The sequence below is a fragment of the Panthera onca genome, chromosome D3, assembly GCF_046562875.1.
Source record: "Panthera onca isolate mPanOnc1 chromosome D3, mPanOnc1 haplotype 2, whole genome shotgun sequence".
NCBI classification, from domain to species: Eukaryota; Metazoa; Chordata; class Mammalia; order Carnivora; family Felidae; genus Panthera; species Panthera onca.
Genome location: NC_138350.1, coordinates 31,131,678 through 31,157,309, shown reverse-complemented (window position 1 = coordinate 31,157,309; position 25,632 = coordinate 31,131,678). Strand labels below are relative to the sequence as shown.

General features: G+C 37.3%; 1 protein-coding gene across 6 annotated transcripts in view; it reads left to right on the top strand.

The window, feature by feature from the left end:
• Positions 1 to 25,632, top strand: part of CEP192 (centrosomal protein 192) — a 130,495-nt gene that overhangs the window by 12,989 nt on the left and 91,874 nt on the right. For 5 of the 6 annotated variants that reach the window (XR_014135871.1, XM_060613177.3, XM_060613175.3 and 2 more), the window contains exons 5-10: positions 1,993 to 2,168; positions 5,353 to 5,405; positions 8,599 to 8,719; positions 17,110 to 17,258; positions 18,400 to 18,544; positions 19,782 to 19,915. Coding sequence is in view for 4 of the 6 variants with exons in the window: in XM_060613177.3 (XP_060469160.3) it covers positions 1,993 to 2,168; positions 5,353 to 5,405; positions 8,599 to 8,719; positions 17,110 to 17,258; positions 18,400 to 18,544; positions 19,782 to 19,915 (778 nt within the window). In the remaining 2 variants the exon portion in view is untranslated. Of the gene's footprint in view, positions 1 to 1,992; positions 2,169 to 5,352; positions 5,406 to 8,598; positions 8,720 to 17,109; positions 17,259 to 18,399; positions 18,545 to 19,781; positions 19,916 to 25,632 lie in introns of those variants that run through there. The other variant, XM_078435465.2, reaches the window with a different exon arrangement.

Sequence of the window (25,632 nt, the reverse complement as noted above, 5' to 3'; positions counted from 1 at the left end):
AAAATTTTTTTCTTGTGATGAGGACTTTTAAGATTTACTCTCTTAACAATTCCAGATATGCAATATAGTATTATTACTGATAATCACCATGCTATATGTTATATCTCCGTGACTTATTTTATATCTGGAAGTTTATACCTTTTGACTCCCTTCACCCATTTCTCCTACCCCCAGTCCCCACCTCTGGGATACATTAATCTGTTCTCTGTATCTATGAGCTTAGTTTTCTGTTTTCATTTTTATTTTCTACATATAAATGAGATTATGTGGTATTTGTCTTTCTGTGTCTTAATAACCATAACACCGTTAAAGTCCATCCATGTTGTTACAAATGGCAAGATTTCCTTTTTTATGGCTGAACAATATTCCATTATGTATATATTATCACTTTTTCTTTATTCACCCATGTGTTGATGTACACTTAGGTTGTTTCCATCTTGGCTGTTGTATATAATGCTGCATTGAACATGGGGATGCCATATATCTTTTTGAGTTAGTGTTTTAGTTTTCTTTGGATAAATACCCTGAAAGTGGGATTGCTGAATCATACGGTAGATCTATTTGTAATTTTTGAAGAACCTCTATACTGTTTTCCATATTGGGTGCACCAACTTACATTCCCAGTTTACATTCCTACTACCACTGTACATCTGCACCAATGCCTGTTATTTCTTGTTTTTTTTTTTTTTTTTTAATAATAGTTACTATAACAAGTGTTAGGTGATACCTCATTGTGGTTCTGATTTGCATTTCCCTGATGATTAGTTGATGTTAAACATCTTTTCATGTACCTGTTGGTCATCTGTGTGTCTTCTTTGGAAAATACTTTTTCAGATATGACCATTTTTTAATTGTATTGTTTGGGTTTTTGTTTTTTGTTTTTTGTGTTTTGTGGTTTTTTTTCTGTTGTTTGTTTTTTGTTATTGAGTTGTATGAGTTCTTTATACATTTTGGATATTAACCACTTATCAGATATGATTTGCAGATATTTTCTTCCATTCAGTAGATTGCCTTTTCATTCTGTTGGATTCCTTTGCTCTGCACCCCCACCTCTTTTTCTCTCTTCTATATCTTACAACTTTGTATCCATTTATAGTCTTTTCACCTACCCCTACCCTCTCTTTTACTCAGCTCCTGTTTGGGGTAAAACTTTCCTTTATCTACTTATGAATGCACTTTTGGATTGAACTAATGGTAATGGCTTTCTGTGTATTACAGCCTCAATAAAGAGATGGAACACCTGGGAGGTGAATTAGAGTTGGGAGTTGCGTCAGGCACAGGGGGTTAGCACTTGGAATAGAGAAGAACTATCTTCATTTCATCCATCCTGGCCAGATTATAGCCTGACCCTAAGATATCAGTTTGTCAGATGATGAATTTATTGCATTTAGAGGCCTTTTTCTAAAAAGTTCATTGCTACCCTTCCTCTTGCTGGTGGAAGGCTGTGGTGAATTGCATCGGACCCAAGAAGTTTTGTAGGAGATTGGGAGGAAAAAATTGCCTTTAAGGAAAAATACTGTCATCCATATATAAAACAATAGAAATACAAAGATGGGGACCAAGCCAGTGGCAGGGGCTAAAAGTAATGTAAAGCATTTAGTAATTCAGAGAATCAGTTTTTTGGCAAATATATCAGTATTGTTTAAGTCTGTCTTGTTTTTAGAAAGCTGAGTTTTTCTCTAGATGTGATAGATTCAGAGATATTTGAGAAAGAAAACACCCCCATTTTATAACGTGCAAGGCAGAATAGCAATAAGATGCTATATTTGATTTTGGTAGATTGTGTATCTCTGGACCCCAAATGGTGGTGCAGTCCCCAGGGCACCTACAGTGGAACCAGTAATAGTTTCTGGCTGGTCCTAGAAATTTTTCTTTTCACTGTATCCATTTTTTCATTTTGGGAGATTAAATACATAACTGATTAATGACTATTTTATTGATTTACCCAAGGTAACTAACATTTCATCATCATTCTGTTCCCTAATGAAAAAGTTGTATCTCTAAGAAAAAGAACCATATAGAAAGTCAGCATTTGTCAGATGCTGTTCTCGAAGAGTCTGATTTGCAGAGAAATATAGCAAGAACAGAAGAGGAGCAGGCTAAAACTGCAGAATCCTTTCAGAGCCAAAATCATTTTGATAGGATTTCACCACTGGAACAAGTGCAAGGTACTGAACATTTAGAAATTACTTCTTAACGTATGTATTTCAATTTCCTTTCTCATTTGTCTTATCTTTGGTATTTATCTTAAGCTGTGATACGGAAACTGAAAACACTTATGGCTTGGCGTTGACCTATTAATATTTTTATAGGAAAAGGTCTTTTAATCTCTTAATTATTGTTGCTGATTAAGCTGAAAGCTCCTTTCCTTAGGAAGTCATGCTGTCAGATGGTTGCAGCACCCTTTGTGCAAGACACACTTCACATTTCCTGCTCCAATTAATTAAAAAAAAATTTTTTTAACATTTATTTATTATTGAGAGACAGAGAGAGACAGACTGTGAGCAGGGGAGGGGCAGAGAGAGAGGGACACAGAATCTGAAGCAGGCTCTAGGCTCTGAGCTGTCAGCACAGAGCCCGACGTGGGGCTCGAACTCACGAACTCACGAATCATGACCTGAGCCAAAGTCGGACGCTTAACCGACTGAGCTACCCAGGCGCCCCTGCTCCAATTAATTTATATTTTTACCAGTAGTCATTTTTGTTCCTAAACTTATTTTTATATACATTGGTGAATTATAAATTCTAAAAGATTATTATTTCTTTTTTTTTTTTAATTTTTTTAAATGTTTTTATTTATTTTTGAGACAGAGAGAGGCAGAGCATGAGCAGGGAAGGGGCAGAGAGAGAGGGAGACACAGAATCTGAAGCAGGGTCCAGGCTCTGCGCTGTCAGCACAGAGCCCGACGCGGGGCTCGAACCCACGGACTGTGAGATCATGACCTGAGCCAAAGCCGGACGCTTAACTGACTGAGCCACCCAGGCGCCCCGAAAAGATTATTATTTCTAAGAAAACCAAGTTTAACACTTTGGAGTCATTTGAACAATTGTTTTCAAATTGAATCTGGGAAAGAAACTACAAAAATGTGGGGAAGATTGTAAAATAAATAACTTACAGACTGCTGCTTTCAGATTGCTTTTAAGTACTCTTTGTTCTCTTTCATCAGAGAAATTAAAGCTAGATATTTTAAACTATGTATTGTAGGCTTATGTAGTTAAGATAGCATGTAACTCCAAATGGTTCAGTACGTCAAAGGCCTTGCTTGAGCCTATATTTTACAATTGATGAATGAATGCATTTTTATGTTTGTGTTAAATTCTTTTTTTTTAATGTTTATTTTGTTATTTTTGAGAGGGTAGGGAAGAGGGGCAAAGAGAGGAAGACAGAGGATCCAAAGTGGGCTCTATGCTGGCATCAGAGAGCCTGGTACAGGGCTTGAACTCATGAACCATGAGATCATGACCTGAGTCGAAGTCAGATGTTTAACCAGTTGAGCCTCCCAGATGCCCCTGTTTATGTTAAAAATCTTGAGATGTTTGTATTTCCCTTGATGAAAAGTGTCAAATATTTATGAATGTAGTGAGAATGATATTAACTCCTCATACTCATACTCATAAGCAATAAAAGAGAAAATTAATAAATTGGACTTCATTGAAATTGAAACCTTTTGTGTCTCAAAAGACTTATTAAGACTGTGAAAAGGCAACACAAGGATGGAAGACAATGTTTGCAAATCATATATATGATAAGGGATATATAAATAAGTCTTACAATTCAATAAAAAAATAAACAACCCATACTGTAAAATGGGCAAAGGATTTCGATAGACATTTGTCTAAAGAAGTTGTACAAATGGCCAATAAACACATGAAAAGATGCATAACATCTTAGTCATCAGGTAAATGCAAATCAAAACCACAAGATAATTACTATGCACCTACTAGAATAGCTATAATCAAAAAGTTGGAAACAGCAAGTGTTGGTGAGGATATGGAGAAATTGAAACTCTCCGGAGGAGATCCTTTGCTAGTAGGTATGTAAAATGGTGCAGTTGCTGTGAAAGTAGTTTGACAGTTCTTTAAAACATTAAACATAGCACTACCGTATAAGCCAGCAGTTCCAGTCCTAGGTGTATACCTGAGAGAAATGAAAACATGTCCACGCAAAAGCTTGTACATGAATGTTCATAGCAGCATTAATGACAGTAGCCAAAAAGTAGAAACACCTCAAATCTCCATCAACTGCTGAATGGATAGACAAAATGTAGTGTGTCCATATAGTGAAGGGTTATTGAGCCATAAAAAGCAGTGAAGTATTGATATGTACTGTAACATGGATGAACTTTGAAAACATTAGGCTAAGTGAAGGAAGACAGATACAAAAGGCCACATGTTATAAGAGATTCTGTTCATCCACAGGTACATCTGTAGACACCAAATAGACAAATCGATAGAGACAGAAAGTTGATTAGTGGTTGCCAGGGCCAGGGAAGGGGAGAATGGGGAGTGAGTGCTACTGGTACAGTATTTGTTTCTGGAATGGTAAAAATATTATGGCATTAGAGAGTGCTAATGGTTGCACAGCCTTGTGAATATACTAAAAACTGCTGAATTGTACACTTTAGAAAGGTGATTTCATGGTGTGCAAATTTTATTTCTGTTAAAAAAATCTCCTATACTTATCCCACAATCTAGTATAAGATTTATTCATACTTGCTTTATTTCTTCTGTTTTTTTATTACCTTTTTTCCTGATATTTTAACATTCCAAATGTCATTTTTTTCCTACATATTTTAGTGTGCATCTCTCAAAATACAGATACTTTCTTATATAACCACAATGCTATTAACACTGCTAACAGACTTGACAGTTCTTTTATTATATAGTACTCTAGTCTATATTCATTTGCTAATTTTCCAGGTTGGTTTGCTTGAATTGGTGTCCAAGGAAGATTACCTTATGTTGTGGTATATTTGTTGTTGTGTCTCTTTAGTCAGTGCCTGTTGACTAGATCAGTCACCCTGTAGATTTTCCATATGCTTAGTCATGCTGTCATTTTTCTTGTTTCTCTGTTCCTGTATCCTCTGTAAAGCAAAAGTTTGCTTAAAAGGCTTGATTAGATTCATGCTCAAGTTTTTTTTTGGCATATGTATAATTTTTTATACTTCCCCACCCTGACAGTGTTTTAATTTAACTGATCAAATGATAAGTTCCTATACCATCATTTAAAAGTGCTCTATTCTCCTTAAAGGGAAAAAAATGTTTAGTTCATTAATTTGCTATGTTTAGGAATTGTTGGGTATTTAGTTGATAAAATAATTTGGTCTCAGTTATTTTTGTTTTCTCCAACAGACTCGCCTATTGATTTTTGTTTACAATCATGGATGAATAATAAGGAGAACAAGGTAATCGTTTACCATGTTATCAATTTTTGGAGTGTTACTGGGAGAGTAAAAGTTCCTATTTCACATGTGTAAGTGCTAAATAGTAGTGATATTAGAGGTCTCTTACTTGTAAGTAGTAGAAAGCCATGTTACTCCTTCAAGTAACTAGGAACTGAGTATTGCTGGTCCAGAGCCTCATGTGTTATCAGGATTTCACCTCTGCTCTACTTCACTCCTTGCTGGCTCTCTCTGCAATGATGGCTCTGGGAAGGTAAGGGTTTCTCTCTCTCTCTCTCTCTCTCTCAAGTTTATTCATTTAAATTTTGTTTTATTTTTGAGGCAGGAGGGTGGGAGGGATGGGCAGAGAGAGGGGGACAGAGGATCCGAAGCGGGTTCCACACTGCCAGCAGTGAGTCCAATGTGGGGCTCAAACTCACGAAGCATGAGATTATGACCTGAGCTGAAGTTGGACAGTCAACCAACTGAGCCATCCAAGCACCCCTCACTTTTTTTAAAATGAGCAAGAGCACAGGAGGGGCAGAGAGAGACAGGGACAGAGGATCCAAAGCAGGCTCTGCACTAATAGCAGCAAGTCTAGTGCAGGGCTCAAACTCATGAACCACGAGATCATGACCTGAGCTGAAGTTGGATGCTCAACCAACTGAGCCACACAGGCGCCCCAAGTTTATTTTTGAGAGACAGAGAGAGAGAGAGAGAGAGCGAGCGCACACACATGCACAAGCAGGGGAGAGACAGAGAGAGGGAGAGAGAATCCCAAGCAGGCTCTGCACTGTCAGCACAGAGCCTGATGTAGGGCTCAAACTCATGAACTGTGAGATCTTGACTTGAGCCAAAATCAAGAGTTGGACACTTAGGATCCGTAACCAACTGAGCCACCCAGATTCCACCCCCCCCCCCCGCCCCCCTGCTTCATTCTTAACATTCATGATCAAAAAAGACCATGATCTTTCTTTAAGGGTGAATTAAAAAAGAAAAAGACGAGTTCTAATGAGATCAATTGGGTCATATGTTCTCCTTTTTGTAAATCACTGTGCCAAGGGGTTAGATTGGAATAAAACACTCTGTTGAGCCTGGACTTATGTCCACTTCTGTGTGTGTGTGTATGTGTGTGTGTGTGTGTGTGTGTGTGTGCATGTGCATGCACACACACATATGTATGTACATATGCCTCAGTGTCTATATATATGCACAGAGTGGAGTGTGGCTGACTACCCCACCAGGTCCATGTGATGTAGAAAGAGATGCGCTCCTCAAAGGAAGGGGCACTAAGCAGAGAAACAGTTCCAAGTCCAACATAAATGGTTAGCAGGTATTTCGGGTTTGGAGTCTCATATTTATGAGTTTTTTTTTTTTAATATATAATATAAACAAAAAGTTCTAAAGAGTTACTTCTCTGTGCTATGTACGGGTTGGCAATCTGTGGCTTATTGTCCAAATCCAATCTGCCTGTTTCTGTAGTTTGTTGGAACACAGCCATGCCCATTTGTTTCTGTATTATTTAGGGCTGCTTTGTGCTACAACAGCTGAGTTGAGAAGTTGTGATAGAGACTGTAAGGCTGATAAAACCTGAAATACTTTGCTAGCTGACTCTTTACGGAAAATGTTTGTCAAACCCTGCTCTATATATTTGCTCCTTATATATAAATAACTACTAATAACTTTCAAATTTGAGAGATGCTTTTTTGAGGAAGTTCAGGTGTAGTCAAATTGAAATTAAGTCAGAAAGCATGATTTCCTGAACATTTAGAAGACATGGTTTCTAAAGGGAGAGACCATAACTTTTCTTTTCTTTCTTTTTTTTTTTTTTTTTTAATGTTTCTTTCTTTATTTTTTGAGAGAGAGAGATCGAGAGACACAGAATCTGAAGCAGGCTCCAGGCTCTGGGCTGTCTCAGCACAGAGCCCGACATGGGGCTTGAACTCATGAACTGTGAGATCATGAGCTGAGCCAAAATTGGACACTTAACTGACTGAGCCACTCAGGTGCCCCTATAACTTTTCTTTATGATAGGAAATTTATTATTTTTAGGATTGTTGAAGAATTGACTTCCTAAAAGTATTAGAAATCATTGATGGTAAGAGAAGGACCATAAAACTGGAAAGCAGCAAAACAAGTATAGAAACATAAGATACTTGCTAAAAAGGAGATGATGAAGTGAGAGCAGGAGGAAAATAAATATATTAGAAAATGTAGACCAGAGGGAACTACTAATACATTTGATTTGTGTGTGCGGGGGAGGGAGTGGTGAGAATAAGCTCCTTTTTATTTTTAATTGAAGTGTGGTTGATATACAGTGTTATATTAGTTTCAGGTATACAGCGTAGCAGTTCAACAATTCTGTGCCTATAAATGCTCCCCACCAGAAGTGTAGTTATCCTCTGTCACCATCCAAAGTTATAACAATATTATTGACTGTATTCTCTCTGTGGTACTCGTCATCTCTGTGACATATTTGTTTTATAAGTGGAATTTTGGACTGCTTACTCAACTGTTTCACTCATCCTTCTACTCTCTCCCCTCCAGGAACCACCAGTTTGTTCCTGTGTTTGAGTCTGTTTTTTGTTTGTTCATTTGTGTTGTTTTTAGATTCCACATCTTTAGATTTATATGAGCATAATTCAGCACTGTTCTCTGCAAGTATGCAATTGCACAGAGAGGCCAAGTTTTTATCTTAAAAATTGCTATGCATTTTGCAATCTAATTTTAAAGATGGTATTGTCTGATACATATTTAATATGATTGTGAAATAAAATTGATACTTAGAAGGCAACATCAACTTTTATTCTGGACTTTGAATGCCCTTAGCAAACTGCTGTGTGCCCTTAGGGTTATGTGGTTCTTGGGTTGAGGAACAGAAAAATCTGTGGTTCCAATGTAAGCTGTGGAATCCAAAGCAAGCCTTGTGTTCAAATTCATCTGGGTATTTGTATACTGACTAGAATATTAGGTCCTCGAGCATCGTTCACACAATTTAAGACGTTAAATTTTAACAGTGTCTCATTGGGTGGACCAGGGAAGGAAGGTGGCATGGGGGCAGGAAGAAAGTTATTGATTCATAATAAAACAGCTAGCCCTTATTACCTAAATTGTGAATTACACAGAGTGAGCACATTGGCGGTCTTTTTTGTAACCTTGTGCTGTGGTCTTCAAAGAAATGAGTTTGCTTCTCTTACTTGCATTTTATTTCTTACAGATTGTTGTTCCTCATGCTGGAAAGAAATTTGAAGACAAGAATCCAAACAATGACTTAAGCTACACTAGTTTATTAGAAAATGAGAAACTTATGTCACTGGCAAGCTTGGATGATTCTTCTGGTACTGTAAAGTGACTTGTGTTTTCCTAGTCCTTACCTTGCTGCTCCATGTCTTTCTACTTCTTTGTTTCAGTAGTCATTGCCAGCTTTTTGTTTCTTTGCCTTCTTCTTTATCTCCTCCATACCTATACTCAAATGGTCACTTCTGTTGAGTGATGGGATTTTTCAAAACTTATTTATTATGAATCCTGGTATGATTTACCTCATTCCTCAGTTTACTATCATTAGAGACCAGAGTATAAAGCACTATGTTAAGAAACTGGGGGAACAATGAAATATTTAGCCTCTGCTCTCTGAAAGTTTTGCCAAGTGAGAACAGATGCACAGCCAACCTCTGACTACATCAGATGTGTGTTAACAGTACAAATTGTACAGGAATTGTAGGAGGGTAACAAATTAGTTCTGATATTGAGGAAGGTAGCTGTGAAGCCTTATTAAAAGGGGATGTAGGTGGGGTGCCTGGGTGGCTCAGTCGGTTGAGCATCTGACTTTGGCTTAGGTCATGATCTCACAGTTCGTGAGTTTGAGCCCTGCTTTGGGCTCTGTGCTCACAGAGCTGAGCCTGGAGCCTGCTTTGGATTCTGTCTCCCTCTCTCTCTGCTGCACCCCTGTTCACACTCACTCTCTCTCCCTCTCAAAAATAAATAAACATTAAAAAATCAAAAAAAAGAAAAAAAAGAAAAAGATGCAGGGCGCTTGGGTGGCTCAGTCAGTTGAACGTCTGACTTGCACAGAGCCTGCATTGGATTTTCTGTCTCCCTCTCTTGCTGTCCCTTCCTTGTGCACGTGCATGCATACTCATTCTCTGTCTCAAAATAAAGAAACATTAAAAAAAGTTTTTTAAAAAGGGTGATGCAGTTTTTCCTCTTTCTTGAAAAGACCTGTGATAGGCCTAACATGGATCTGGGAAGAGAAGTATATTTCAGGAAGCTGGAATAGCTTCTTGTAAAGGCCCTAAGGTAGGGGCATTTTAGACCATGTTTGGAGACTAGCCAAACTCTTGTGATTTTGTGTGGCAGGTTTACAGCACTTGTAGGAGGCTAAATTGGGGAACAAACTCAGACAGGTAGGAAGGGACCAAATTATTCATGGCTTTGAAGGTCAGGCTGATGAACTAACTGATTGGGATAAATACAAATTATAAATTAAGGACAGGTTTTGCTGCCACAATTTTTAGATATTTTGGATTATGGAATTGTGAATAAGGAATCATAGATTGAATTTATATAGATCTTTGTTTTAGTAGGCTAGATTTTTATGTATGTATCTATTTATTTTTGATTTTTTCTTTTTCTTCTGTTTCAAGTTTTTATTTAAATTCTAGTTAGTTATCCTATAGTGTAATATTGGTTTCAGGAATAGAATTTAGTGGTTCATCACTAACACCCAGTGCTCATCCCAACAAGTACCCTCCTTAATGCCCATCACCCTAGCCCTTCTCCTCTCCCTCCATCAACGCTTAGTTCTCTATGGGTAAGAGTCTCTTATGGTTTGCTCCCCACTCTTTTTTCCCCCCTCTTCCCCTATGTTCATCTGTTCTGTTTTTTAAATTCCACATATGAATGAAATCATTTAGTATTTGTCTTTCTCTGATAGACTTGTTTCACTTAATATGATAGACTCTAGTTCCATCCACATCATTGTGAATGGCAAGATTTCATTCTTCTTAATGGCTGTGTAATATTCCTGTGTGTGTGAACTGCATCTTCTTTATCCATTCACCTATCCGTAGACACTTTGGCTGCTTCCATAATTTGGTTGTTGCAAATAATGAGGCAATAAACAGGGATGCATGTCTCCCTTTGGATTAGTGTTTTTGTATTTTTTGGGTAAATACCCAGTAGTGTGATTATTGGATCAGAGGGTAGTTCTGTTTTTAGTTTTTTGAGGAACCTGCATACTGTTTTCCACAGTGGCTGCAGTGCAGTTTGCACTGGGTTCTTTTCTCTCTATATCCTTGCCGACACTTGTTGTCTCTTGTGTGTTTGATTTTAGCCATTCTGACAAGTATGAGGTCATATATCTCATTGTGGTTTTGATTTGCATTTACCTGACGATGAATGATGTTGAGCATCTTTTCATGTGTCTGTTGACCATCTGTACGTCTTCTTTATAGAAATGTGTGTTCATGTCTTCTGCCCATTTTTAAAAATTGGATTGTTTTTTTGGTTGTGTATTACTTCTATATATATTTTGGATACCAACCCTTTTTCAGATATTTTGTTGATTGTTTCCTTTGCTGTTCAGAAGCCTTTTATGCTGATGTAGTCTCAATAGTTTATTTTTTATTTTATTTTCCTTGCCTGAGGAGACCACATCTAATAAGTTGTTATGGTCAGTGTCAGAGACATAACCCACCGTGCTCTCTTCTAGGATTTTTATGGTTTCAGGTCTCACATTTAGGACCCTGGTGTAAGAAAGTGGTCCAGTTTCATTGTTTTGCATGTTGCTGTCTAGTTTTCTTAACACCATTTATTGAAGAGACTTGTCTTTTTCCCATTGCATATTCTTGCCGCCTTTGTCGAAGATTAATTGACCATATAATTGTGGGTTTACTTCTGGGCTGTCTGTTCTTTTTTGTTTGCTTGTTTTTTAAGTTCATTTATTTTGAGAGAGAGAGAGCGAGCGAGCACATGAGCAGGGGAGAGGCAGAGAGGGAGAGAGTGAATCCTAAGCAGGCTCCATGCTGTCAGCACAGAGCCCTACATGCTCTAACCCATGAACTGTGAGATCATGAAGAGCTGAAATCAGGAGTTGGACATTTAACTGACTGAGCCACCCAGGTGCCCTCTGCGCTTTCTATTCTGTTCTCTTGATCTATGTGTTTGTTTTTGTGCCAGTACCATACTGTTTTGATTACTATAGCTTTGTTGTGAATCTTGAAACCTGGGATTGTGATACATCCAGTTTTATTGTATTTTTTAAGTAGGCTCCACACCCACTGTGGCCCTTGAACTTATTAGGACTCTGAGATAAAGAGTCATATGCTCTACCAACTAAGACAACCAGGTGCCCCCAGTTTTGTTATTCTTTTTCAAGATTGCTTTTGCTATTGAGGGGCTTTTGTGGTTCCATACAAATTTTAGGACTATTTTTTCTTGTTCTGTGAACAATAACTATTGGTATTTTGATAGGGATTACATTAAATCTGTAGATTGCTTTTGGTAGTATGCACATAGTATTTGTTCTTCTAGTCCATGAGTTTAGAAGATCTTTCCATTTGTGTCTTTAGTTTCTTTCACCAGTGTTTTACAGTTTTGAGAGTGCAAATCTTTCACCTCTTTGGCTAAGTTTATTCCCAGGTATTTTATTATTTTTGGTGCAGTTGTAAATGAGGTTATTAATTTCTCTTTTCGCTACTTCTTTATTAGCGTATAGAAATGCAATTGATTTCTGTATATCAGTTTTGTATTCTGTAGCCTTACTAAATTCATTTATCAGTTCTGATAGTTTTTTGGTGGGGTCTTTAGGGTATTCTACATATGATATCATGTCATCTGCAAATAGTGAAAGTTTTACTTCTTCCTTACCAATTTGGATTCCTTTTATTTCTTTTTGTTGTCCGATTGGTGTGGTTAGGACATCCAGTCATATGTTGAATAAAAGTGGTGAGAGTGGACATTTTGTCTTGTTCCTGACCTTAGAAGCTTTCATTAGTTTTCCCCCACTGAGTATGATGGTTGCTATGAGCTTCTCATATATGGCCTTCATTATGTTGAGGTATGTTCCCTGTAAACCTACATTGTGGAGGGTTTTTATCATAAATGGATACTGTACTTTATCAAATGCTTTTTCTGCATCTATTGAAATGATCATGTGGTTTTTATCCTTTCTTGTTAGTGTGATGTATCATGTTGATTGATTTATGAATATCAAACATCCTTGCATTCCAGGAATAAATTCCACTTGATTGTGGTGAAATATTGTTCTAAATATATTATTGGACCCAGTTTGCTAATATGAGGATTTTTGTGTCTCTGTTCATCAGAGATATTGGCCTGTAGTTCTCTCTCTCTTTTTTTTTTTTTTTTTTTTTATAGTGTCTTTATCTGATTTTGGTATCAGGGTAATGATAGAATGAATTTGGAAACTTTCTTTTTTCTTTTATTTTTTGGAGTAATTTGAGAAGAATAGATACTAACTATTCTTTAAATGTTTGATAGAATTCATAGCTGTCTGGTCCTAGACTTTGGTTGGGAGTTTTTTGATTACTGATTCAATTTCATTGCTGGTAATTGGTATGTTCAATATTTTTATTTTTTCCTCATTTACTTTTGGGAGGTTATATGTTTCTATGAGTTTATCCATTTCTTCTAGGTTGTCCAGTTTGTTGGCATATGACTTTTCATAATACTCTTTTATAATCCCTTATATTTCTGTGGTGTTGGTTGTTATTTTTCCTCTTTCATTCCTGATTTGTTTGAGTCCATTCTCTCTTTTTTTATGAGTCCTGCTAAAGATTTATCAATTTTGTTGATCTTTTCAAAGAACCAGCTCCTGGTTTCATCCATCTGTTCTATTTTTTTAGTTTCTCTTTTATTTATTCCTGCTCTAATCTTTATTACTTCCTTCCTTTTACTGGTTTTTGGGTTTTGCTCTTCTTTTTCTAGCTCCTTTATTTGTAAGGTTAAGTTGTTTATTTGAGATTTTTCATGCTTCTTCAGATAGGTCTGTATTGTTATAAACTTCCTTCTTAGAACAGCTTTTGCTGCATCCCAAAGATTTTGGAGTGTTGTATTCCCATTTTCATTTGTTAGTGTATTTTTGGATTTCTTCTTTGATATCTTTATTGAACCATTCATTGCTTAGTAGCATGTTATTTTTGTTATACATGTTATACATGTTATACATGTTATAACCTCCATGTATTTTTGTTCTTTCCAGATATTTTCTTATGTTTGATTTCTAGTTTCATAGCATGTGGTTAGAAAAGATGCATGGTATAACTTCAGTCTTTTTGAATTTGTTGAGACTTGTTTTGTGGTCTAATATGTAATCTGTTTTGGAGAATGTGTGCTTGCAAAGAATGTGTATTCTGCTGTTTTAGGGTGGAATGTTCCGAATATATCTATTAGATCATCTGGTCCAGTGTATCTTTTAGAGTCACTGTTTCTTTGGTGATTTTCTGTTGGATGATGTGCCCATTGCTGTAAGTGGTGTGTTAAAGTCCCCTACTATTATTGTGTTACTGTTGCTTGCTTCCTGTATGTTTATTTTCAGCTGCTTAATGTATTTGGGTCCTCCCATGGTAGATGCATATATATTTCTAATTGTTATATCTTCTTGTTGGGTTGTCCCCTTTATGTTTACATAGTGTCCTTCTTTTTCTCTTTTTACAGTCTTTGTTTTGTCCCAGGTAAGTATTGCCACCCTGGCTTTCTTTTCACTTCCATTTGCTTAAGAATTGCTTCTTCCCTTCACTTTCAATCTGCATGTTTCTTTAAGTCTGAAATGAGTCTCTTAAAGGCAGCATATAGATGGGTCTTACATTTTTTATCTACTCCATCACTTTTTGTGTCTTTTGGAATGTTTAGTCCATCTACATTCAAAGTAATTATTGATAGGTATGTACTTATTGCCATTTTGTTACTTGTTTTATGTCTGTTTATGTAGTTCTTCTCTGTTCTTTCTCTTGCTGTCTCCTCTCATGGTTTGCTGGCTTTCTTTAGTGATGTATTTGGATTCCTTTCTTTTCATTATTTCAATATCTATTATTGATTTTTGATTTGTGGTTACTATTAGGTTTGTATATAATATTTTCTGCATATAGCAATCTATTATTTTAATAGCCACTTAAGTTTTAACCCATTCTTTACTCCTTTTCCCTCCACATTTTAGGTATATGGTGTCCTGCTTTGCATCCTTTTGTTTTGTGAGTCACTTGACAAATTCTTATAGATACACTTATTTTTACTGCTTTTGTGCTACGTGCTTTTCTTACTCCTATATATAACTCTTTCCACTCAGAGTTACCTTTAACATTTCTCGTAGGGCTGGTTTACTGGTCTTGAGTTCCTTTAAGTTTTGTTTGGGAAACTGTATCTCTCTCTCTCTATTCTAAATGATAGCCTTGTTGGATAGAGTATTCTTGGCTGCACGTGTTTTCCTTTCAGCACACTGAATATATCATGCCAGTCCCTCTGGCCTGCAAAATCCTGCTGAAAAATCTGCTGATAGTTTTATAGGGTTTCTCTTGTATGGAACTGTATGGAACTTGTATGGAACTGTTTTCTTATCTCCTGCTGCTTTTAGAATTGTCTCTTTATCACTGCTTTTTGCCATTTTAGTTGCTCTGTGTCTTGGTGTGGACTTCCTTGAGTTGATTTTGTTGGGGGCTCTCTGTGCCTTCTGGATTTGGATTTCTGTTTTCTTCCCCAGATTCAGGATGTGTTGAGCCATTATGTCTTCAAATAAATTTTCTTCCCCCCTTTCTCTCTCTTTTCCTTCTCTCTCTTCTTTCTCTTCTCCTTCCCTATAATGCAAATGTCATTATGTTTGATGGTGTTGCTGAGTTCTATAAGTCTATTTTCACTTTATTATTATTATTTTTTCTCTCTTAACGTTCAGCTTGTTTTCCATCCCTTTGCCTTCCAGGTTGCTAATTTGTTCCTCTGCTTCACCTAGTCTATTTATTCCATCTAGTGTATTTTAAATTTTAGTTATTGAGTTGTTCATCTCTGAATGGTTCTTTTTTATGTTTTCTGTTTCCTTGTTAAGTGTCTCACTGATGTCCTCCACTCTTTTCCCTAGTCCTTTGTGTATCTTCTTTTTTTAAAGTTTCATTTATTTATTTTGCGAGAGGACAAGAGAAAACACGAGTGTGGGAGGGGCAGAGAGAGAGAATCCCAAGCAGGCTCCATGCTGTTAGTGCAGAGCCTGATGCAGGGCTCAAGCTCACAAACTGTGAGATATATGACCTGAGCTGAAATCAAGAGTTGGTCATTAAACCAACTGAGCCACCCAGATGCCCCTAGTGCATATATTTATGACCATTACTTTAAATTCTCAGTAGGAATATTACTTATCTCCCTTTTGCTTGGGTCTTTGCTGTGATTTCGTCCTGTTCTTTCACTTAGGACATATTACTCTGTCTTGTCATTTCATTTAACTCTCTGTGTCTGTTTCTATGTGGTTCAACAGTCAGCTACATCTCTTGCTCTTGAAAGTAGTGGCCTTATGAAGAAGAGGTCATTAGTGTGTTACAGTGCAGTGTCCCCTGTTCACCAGAACCTGCCACTTAGGGGCATCTCCTGTGTGTGTTGTGTGTATCCTGCTGTTGTGGTCAAGCCACTTTTGCCTTCAGTGCAGTCATCTGCAGAGTTTCTCTTTGTCTGTTTTGGGCGGGGTTTATTCCCCATATTGTAATGGGCCACTCTGCACTGCCTTGGGCTTGAGTTGAGTCAGAATAGGCATTTGCCAGAGCTGTGGTAGCATCAAACTGCAAGGTGCTTTCCCTGTATTGTCCTCTGAGAAGCTTTTGTTGGTGGGTAGGTCTGCAGTCAGATCAGCTGTCTGCCCTCAGCCCACTGTCAGGACCACAATCTGACTGGTGTGTGTGGTTTTCTTTCTCCTTTCCTGGGGCAGGAGTCACTTTGGAGTGGTGCTGGCCCCTATCAGGGCTGCTTGCATACTGCCAGACTTGTGGCACTACTTTGGGTGGGCTCTGGCAAAAGTGTATTGGAAGAGGTGTGTCCACAGGAGAATGCGGGGCGCACTGTTAGCATCTTCACCCCACTGGTCCCCACAGGTGTTTGTGTATTTAAGCTGTGGAGCAGGGAAGGGAAATGGCACCTGTCAGCTCCTTTTTTTTCTGGAGAAGTGTCCCAATGATCCCTGCCTGCCTAGCAAATGCACCGGAATTAGTTCCCACATTTCCCTCCACATACCGTTTCAAACTGCTGCTTCTGTGTTGTGTCTCTGCAGGGCTGTTTGTTGTGCTGTCACTTAAAAGGCAGGGACTCCGTTTCCTCTTGCCCTCCTGACTCTGCTAGAGCAGAGCCTGCTGATTTTTAAAGTTCCAGGTGTTATGCCCTAGTGATTGTTAAGAACCTGTGAAATCCCTCTGCACCCTTGGAGTCCCTCCCTTTTGCAGACTATCCCATGGGTTCATTTAGCTCCTGACCATGTCTCTGCCCTTCCTACCCTCTTTGATGTGGCTTCTTCTCCACATTTAGCTGTGGAGTGTTTGTTACGCCAGTCTTCGGATCCTTTTCTGGGTTATTCACACTGATGTGGGTGTTATCTAGTTGTATCCATGTAACTAGTTGAACTTAGGGTCCTCCTACTCTGCCTTCTTCCTCAGAAGTCTTTATCAACCTTTTTGATTAAATATTATTTATAGTTCAGTCAGTACCTTAAAAAATTTCCTATTTTTTTCCATTTTACCGATAGATGACGATATTGATGATGAAGAGTTTTATGATGAACATTTGGAGGCTTATTTTGAGCAACTGGCTATTCCAGGAATGATATATGAAGACCTAGAAGGACAAGAACGTCCAGAAAAAGATTTTAAATTACCTGCAAATGATCCATTTCAGGTATGTTCCAGTCTTACGGTTTTTCAGAAATTTGACTTTAGGAAACTGTTACGGGTCTCTTTAGATATTACTATAAAACACAAAATTTGGTTTTCTTTGGTTTCTGTTTTTCTGGATAGAAAGTTATGAGAAATACCTTGCCCATCCTTTCCTGCTTCTTACTTTTTCTTCATCTACAGAAAAATGGAAGAATATTACAATGAACATGTATGTGTATTCCCCTTATCCAGATCAACCAGTTGTTAACATTTGGCCATCTTTACATTTTCTTTATCCCTCCATGAATACTTTTTTCCTGTATCATTTGAGAGGCATGTACAGATATTTTGACATGGCACCCCAATACTTTGACATTTATCTCCTGCAAATAAAGATATTTTCCTGCATAATCTCAATTCTGTTATCTAATTTTGATACAGTAATACAAATGGATATATCATCCGTATTCATTTACATTTACCCAGTTGCCTCTAAAATGCCCTTTACTTTTATTGTTTTTGAATCAGGATTTAATCAACGATTACAGTTGCTTTTGGTTGTCATGTTTCTTTAGTATTTTGATTTGTAGTTCTTCCATGTCATTAAAGTTATGTAAAATCTAGGCCTTTTTTGTAAAATGACTCGTAAACTAGGTATGTCTGATTGCTTTTCCTCCTACTGATTAAACATTTTGACAATTCAAATTAAGCATGTTCATTGTGAACAGGTTAAGATTAAACATAAGGATATTGTGTGCTTCTCCTTGTATTACATCAGGAGACATGGGAGTCTCTTTGTCCAACTCTTAGTGATGTTGTGTTTGATAATCTTGGTTAATGTGGTGTTGGCTAGCTGTCTCTGTGTAAGTGCCTTTCTTTGCTCCTTTGTTATCAAGAAATAATCTGGGGATGACACATTGAGGCCCTGTGAGCTTTCTATTCCCCAAGAACCTTTTGCCAACTGGATTTAGTACTATTGCTGAGGCCTCCTAGAAACAATTATTCCTGTGGTGGTTATACTGGTGATGTTTCCAGTTCCTTCTATGTTATTAATTACCTGGCATCCTTTTGTCAAGAAGTCATTCTCTGCTTCTCATCTTTTTCCCCTAAAAAAGTTTTTTTTTAATTAAAAAAATAATACAACTAAGTTATTTGTTAAACAGGCAAATGAAAATGGTAGCTTGAACTATAAATCTCAATCAGAAAATAACAGCTCTCTGACTTCCCATGGCTCACACTCTTCAGGAAATTCTGAAACAATCCACAAAGAGTCTGAAGAAGGCCATGTTGTTTGTGTGCCTGGGATCAGTAAGTATTAAAATACAACTCCATTGTTCTTAAATTGTGTTTGACTTTGCCTTTTTTCCAAGGAATTCATTTCTTTGGTATAGTGTAACCTGTATTAATCATTGCATTCCTTCAGATTTTTAAATAGTCTAAAACTTTCAAAAAAGAGTTTTTAATAATACCTAAGTACATTAGTATTATTAGGAATACTGCAATATGAATTATGGAAAGAGCCTAAATTTCCATCAACTGATGAATGGATAAAGAAGATGTGATTTATATATTCAATGGAATACTACTTGGCAATGAGAAAGAATGAAATCCTGCCATTTGAAGCAATGTGGATAGAACTAGAGAGTATTATGCTAAGTGAAATAAGTCAGTCAGAGAAAGATACCATATGTTTTCATTCATATGTGGAACTTGAGAAACTTAACACCATGGGGGAAGGGAAGGGGAAAAAATAGTTACAAACAGAGAGGGAGGGAGGGAAACCATAAGAGACTTTTAAATACAGAGAACAAACAGGTGGGGGGCGGGGCAGAGGTGGGGGACAGGGGAAAATGAGTGATGGGCATTGAGGAGGGCACTTGGGGTGAGCACTGGGTGTTGTATGTGAGCAATGAATCACGGGAATCTACCCCCAAAACCGAGAGCTATATACACTGTATACACTGAATGCTAGCTAACTTGACAATAAATTATATTAAAAAAAAAAAAGGAAATACTGCAGTATGAAGGGCACCTGGGTGGCTCAGTTGGTTAAGTCTCTGACTCTTAATCTTGGCTCAGGTCATGATCTCATGGTTTGTGAGTTCGAGCCCCGTGTGAGACTCCATGCTGTTCGCGTGGAGCCTGCTTGGGATTCTCTCTCTCTCCCTCTCTCACTGCCCTTCCCCACTCGCATTCACACACGCTCCCTCACTCTCTCAAAATAAATAAATATAAAAAGGTACTGTAGTGTATATTGCTTGCATTGGTTCCTACAAATGAGTGTGTTTTATTCAAACATTTGAGAATTAGAAATGAATTCTCTGTGTGGTAGCAGTTTGTCATTTACTGTTGCCTTCTATTGATGGTTACCTTCTCTTATATGCAAATTGCTATATTTATCATATGATTTCTAAGTCCTGTGATTTGTCATATGGTTGCTAAGTGTTAGGTTTACATGAAATAATTTAAATAGCAAGAAGCAGTTATTATATTAGATTACTGAAACTTTGACCTTGCTCCATTAATTTCTTTTCTTGTTTTTCAGGTAAATTTATAGATACTGGAGATAGTAGAAGGCATGTAGATGGTGTGTTATCATTTTCTTCTAGTACTCAGAGAACTGAGCAAGAGAAAGAAAGGGCAGACAGTTTGAAGGGTATTATGTCACATCATGGCAGAGTAAGTTTATATGCATTTTCTTTAAGTTTTCTACGAAAGGGATAAAAAATCTTTTGTATGGTATCAATTTTTTTCAAAGCAACAACTGTTGACTTCTGGAAAATGTAGAAACAAGTATTAAAAAATTTCCCTGCTTGGGGCACCTGGGTGGCTCAGTTGGTTAAACGCCTGACTTTGGCTCAGATCATGATCTTGTAGTATGTGGGTTTGAGCCCTGCGTCGGGCTCTGTGCTGACAGCTACAGCTCAGAGCCTGGAGCCTGCTTTCCGATTCTATGTCTCCCTTTCTCTCTGACCCTTCCCTGCTAATGCGCTCTCTCTCTCTCTCTCTCTCTCTCAAAAGTAAACAATAAAGAAATTTAAAAAAATTTCCCTACTGATAATGTTTCTGTGTGTGTGTTTGTATGTATCTTTGAGATCACTAAGATTATGTTAAATGTACAATTACATACATTTTCTTAAATTTAAGTATCCATTGACTTGCATTTAGATCACTCATTTGAAAAGTTCTTTAGCTTGGTGTCAAAACAAAAAAGCAAACCATTCATCTTGCTCAAACATATTTGTTTTTCATTTTATTGTTTTCTGTTTGTTAATGGTAACCCATTACTCCTACACTTGAAATTTGGTAGTCATTTCTGGCTCTTAGCAATTCTTTGTCCCCTTTTTAATGTATGCCTCAGGATTGTTTGATGATTTTTAATTTGGAGGGAGTGTGTGTATTGATATATGTAGAGACAGTTATTTATCCTCATAGTAATCCTTTGACTGATTAAGGTGGTAAGTGATAATGGGATTGTTGTTTTTAAAGCTCAGAAAACCTAATTTCTGTCAGTGTGTTCTAAGGACTGTGTCTTAAGGTTTATTGTTTCTTATTTATTCTCTTTACCACTATTCAAATTCAAGATGCTTACTACCTCATGTCTGATTTATTGTGCCATCTATAGTATTTTTACTTTCTTTTATTAAATTAAAAAAATGTTCTTTTATGTTTATTTTGAGAGAGCGAGTGAGTGCACAAGTGGGGGAGGGGCAGAGAATGGGGGAAGAGAGAGAATCCTAAGCAGGCTCCACGCTGTCAGTGCAGGGCCTGAAGTGGGGCTTGATCTCATGACTGTGAGATCGTGACCTGAACTGAAATCAAGAGTTGGATGCTTAACCAATTAAGCCACCCAGGCGCCCTGCCATCTACAGTATTTTTCCCATTCCGTTACATTTGTCAATACCAGGTTAATCTTGTTACAAAGGTTTTTAATGTGTATGATTGTATGCATGTGTACATATGTACATATATATATGTATATATACTACATAAAATATTCTTTGTGTCTCAGTGTTTCAAATTAATAATCCTTAAAATGCTTTATAATCTGGCCCCATGTTAATCTTCTTTTCTCATGTATGTTTCTTCTATACATCTGTTCCTATTTTGTTTTCTCCCTTTCTTCCCTAATCCAGATAATGATCATCTTTCCAGTCTTTTAAGTTTTATTTTTTAAATATTTTTTTAATGTTTGAGAGAGAGAGAGCATGCGTGAGTGAGAGGTGAAGGGGCAGAAAGAGAGGGAGACAGAGAATCTGAAGCAGACTCTGCACACCCAGTGCAGAACCCAACGCAGGGCTCAAACCCATGAACCATGAGATCGTGACTGAGCCAAAGATGGAAGCTTAACAGACTGAGCCACCCAGGAGCCCCAGTCTTTCCAACCTTTTATGAAGTCCTTGGTTACTTTTCAGTAACTCTGGACTACATTTATTTTTCTGAATTCTCATTACAGTGATTGTATTGTACAATGTAGTGCTTTATTGTGTATAGGAACATTTTACTTATGCAGAATTTGCCTCTTCAGCAGCTTCAAGAATTTCTTACTCATCCAAGGAGTTAAGAACAGTTAACTGTACAGTTAAGTACAAACATGATAGAAAGCCCCTTGCCTCAGGTAACCCAGAACAAGTGTTCAGGATCAGTGGGTTTTCCTGCTATGGATGCTTTGTCATATGTATAGTCATCTGACAGTATGGAGTTATGATTCTAATATATCTGGTTAACAGTCCAGCTCTCATCTGATTAGAGGTAGCCAATGAAAAAAGGGAGAGAGCATCTATTCATCTTGATTTTGTCAAAAAGTGATATTTGATAAATTTTACGAGTATGTCTATCCATGCCATTTAATTGTAGGCTAAGGAACTTGTCCTGTTATAGTAAGTATTTCTCTTATTAGCAATTATTTGTCATTAAAAACAATATTTTTAGTTTTAATATTGTTGAATATTCACAAATTTCTTGGCAACAGGTATGGTGCTTGATGTTGTAGGTCATATAAAGATAATCTCCTTTCCTGAAACATAGTAGGAAAGTAAAGGAAATCCATGGATAACTATAAAATAAAGCAAAATCCTGGTTGTTGAATCTCATCATACCTTTGAAGAAAGTCCCCAAGTTCTCATTGAATTACATTCTAAAAGTTTTAAGTTTCAGAGTCTTTCTAAGTAAAAACATAGTTTCTGATACTCTATTTCCAATCCTTCTAAAAAGATTTAATCACTCTTGGTATATAGAACTGCAACTGATTTCTGTATATTGATTTTATATCCTGTGACTTTGCTGAATTCATGTATCAGTTCTAGTAGTTTTTTGGTGGAGTCTTTCCGGTTTTCCATGTAGAATATCAGGTCATCTGCAAAAAGTGAGTTTGACCTCTTTGCCAATTTGGATGCCTTTTATTCCTTTTTTGTCTGATTGCTGAGACTAGGACTTCCAACACTATGTTAAACAACAGTGGTGAGAGTGGACATCCCTGTCGTGTTTCTGATCTCAGGGGGAAGGCTCTCAGTTTTTTCCCATTGAGGCTGATATTAGCTGTGGGCCTTTCATATATGGATTTTATGATGTTAAGGTATGTTCCTTCTATCCCGACTTTCTTGAGGGTTTTTATTAAGAAAGGATGCTGTATTTTCTGCTTTTTCTGTATCTATTGATAGGATCATAGGATCATATGGTTCTTATCCTTCTACTGATGTTAGCTAACTTGGCAATAAATTATATTAAAAAAATAAATATTAAAAAAATATTAAAAAATAAAGGATTTAATCACAAGATAGCCAGATTCTGGTGGAGCATTCAGGTACTATGAATGTGAAGCCCTGAAGTCTTCAGTAGTGGTTTAAGGAGGGTGTTGAATGTAGAGAGATGGTGAGGGCTGGCCTCTGGTCACAGAGAATCCACTGTGGAATGAGCACTTCCATTAAAGCTTTGTTGCTTGGGAGCGCCTGGGTGGCTCAGTTGGTGAAGCATCTGGCTTCAGTTAAGCGTCTGGCTTTGGCTCAGGTTACAATCTCGTGGTTTGTGAGTCCGAGCCCTGCATCCGACTCTGTGCTGACAGCTTGGAGCTTGGAACCTGCTTCTGATTCTGTCTCCCTCTCTCTCTGTCCCTACCCCGCTCACGCTTGCTCTCTCTCTCTCTCTCAAAAATAAATAAACATTAAAAAAAAAAAAAAAACCTTTGTTGCTTGGATGGGGGGAGGGGGAATTCCTGCTTGTGGGTCAGTCATAAAGTGTGTTACATTATTTCATGAGATGTCTTCTTTTTCCCATGTCTTAAGGTCATGCAGTTTGTGTTACCATGAGGTGACCATTTTCTGTCCTTTTGAGGGCAAGATTAGCAGCCCATTTTCCTTAAAGGCATTTAAAGAGCTCATAAATACAAGCTACTATCTTAAGTAAATTTTTTCCCTTTTTGTTGTAATATTGCTGTATATAAGGAATAGACTTTGCCCCCCACTAAAGTATAGCTTGCCCTTGAACAATGTGGGGTTTTAAGGGCACCAACTCCCTGCACAGTAAAAAATACACATGATAACTTTTAAGGTCCCAAAATTTAAGTACTAATAGCTTACTATTGACTGGAAGCCTTACTGATAACATAAAGAGTGATAAACATATTTTGTATGTTACATATGTTATATACTGTATTTTTACAATAAAGGTAGAGAAAAAGTTATTAAGGAAATCATAAGAGAAAATACATTTACAGTTCTGTACTGTTTCAAAAAATCCACATGTAAGTGGTAAAAAAAACTTCTTCAGCTTTTGTTTATCTGGGAATGTCTTAAATTTTTCCTCATTTTTAAAGGACAGTTTTACCAAATGTAAGATTCTTGGTTGACAAGTTTTTTTTCCCCTCCCAGTACTTTGAATGTATCAGCCTATTGCCTTTTGGCCTGAAGGTTTTCTGATGGGAAATTTGCTGGTTATCTTACTGAAGAATCCTTGCATGTGACAAGTAGCTTCTCTTGCAGTTTTCCAGATTCTCTTTTTGACAGTTTGATTATAATGTCTTGGTATGGGTTTCTTCAGATTTATCCTACTCGGAGTTTGTTGAACTTTTTTCAGTGTTTATAATCCTGTCTTTAATCAAATGTCGGAAGTTTTCAGCTATAGTTTCTTGTTTTTCTCTTTCCTGTGCTTTTTTCAGAAAGTGCTGTTGGTCCCCAATGTGTTGATGGTATCCCATGGGTCCCTCAGACTCTGTTTACTTTTTCTGAAGCTTAGTAATTTCAGTTGTCCTATCTTCAGTTGTCCTCTCTACACATCTGCACAACCTCTCTAGTGAATTTTTCACTTTAGTTATTGTACCTTCCAGTTCCAGAATTTCTTTTTGGCTCCTCTGTATTATTATCTTTTTATTGATGTGCATTTTGTGTATAGATCATTTTCTTGTTTGTCCACATCTTCTTTAGCTCTTTGAGCATCTTCAAGACAGTTGTTTCAGTCTAGTCTGACATACAGGTTTTCTCATGCAAGTTCTCTGTTGATTTATTTTTCTCCTCTGAATGAACCATACTTTCCTGTTTATTTGTATGCTGTGTGATCTTTTTTTTGTTTGAAACTGTACATTTGAATCTTATGTGATAATGCTGGAAATCACATACTCTCTTTTCTCTATGGTTTGTTCTTTATTTAATTTTTATACAGTGTGTCTGTACTGGGATCAGTATATAGTGAAAGCTAGAGGTTTTACAGGTCTTTTCTGAGCCTGTATTTTTTCCTGGGCATGTGCAGCAGCTCTCTTAATTTTCTCCATATATGGTTGTTTTTGATAGTCAAAGAAATAGGTAGGACTCCTATAAATATACTGGTGTTCACTTTAGCTGGTGGGGGTTTAATCACTGGTGAGCGGGCTCTGTGCCTGCAGCTCTGCAGTAAGAAGCAGCAGTCTGCCATCAGAACACAGAAACCTGATAATTGGAGACAAAATCCTTATTGTTTATCTGGCTCCAGCAAACCATACTAAAAACAGGGGTTGCACTTCCCACAGTTGTCTGCCTTGGGGTTCAGGGTGGGTAGCCACAATCATTCTAAAGTCTGAAGTTACTGACATTATTTGCAGTTTACCAGCCAAGCTTTTCTCTGGTAGCTGTAATTGTTCAAATAGATTCCAGAATTCCACAATAGTTACTTCATTTTTTTTTCTTCAAAATAGTTACTTCTGAGGTTTTTGCCAGTCCAGTCCAGTCCTTGTCTAGGTGGAAAGACAGATTCCTGGTGCTTTCTCTTCTGCCATCTTTTTTGATGTTACTCTTCGTTCTTTCCTTTCCTTCCTTCCTTCCTTCCTTCCTTCCTTTCTTCTTTCTTTCTTTCAGAGCATGTGCACATGTGCATGCAGGGAAGGTGCAGAGGGAGAGAGAATCTTAAGCAGGCTCCACACATAGTGTGGA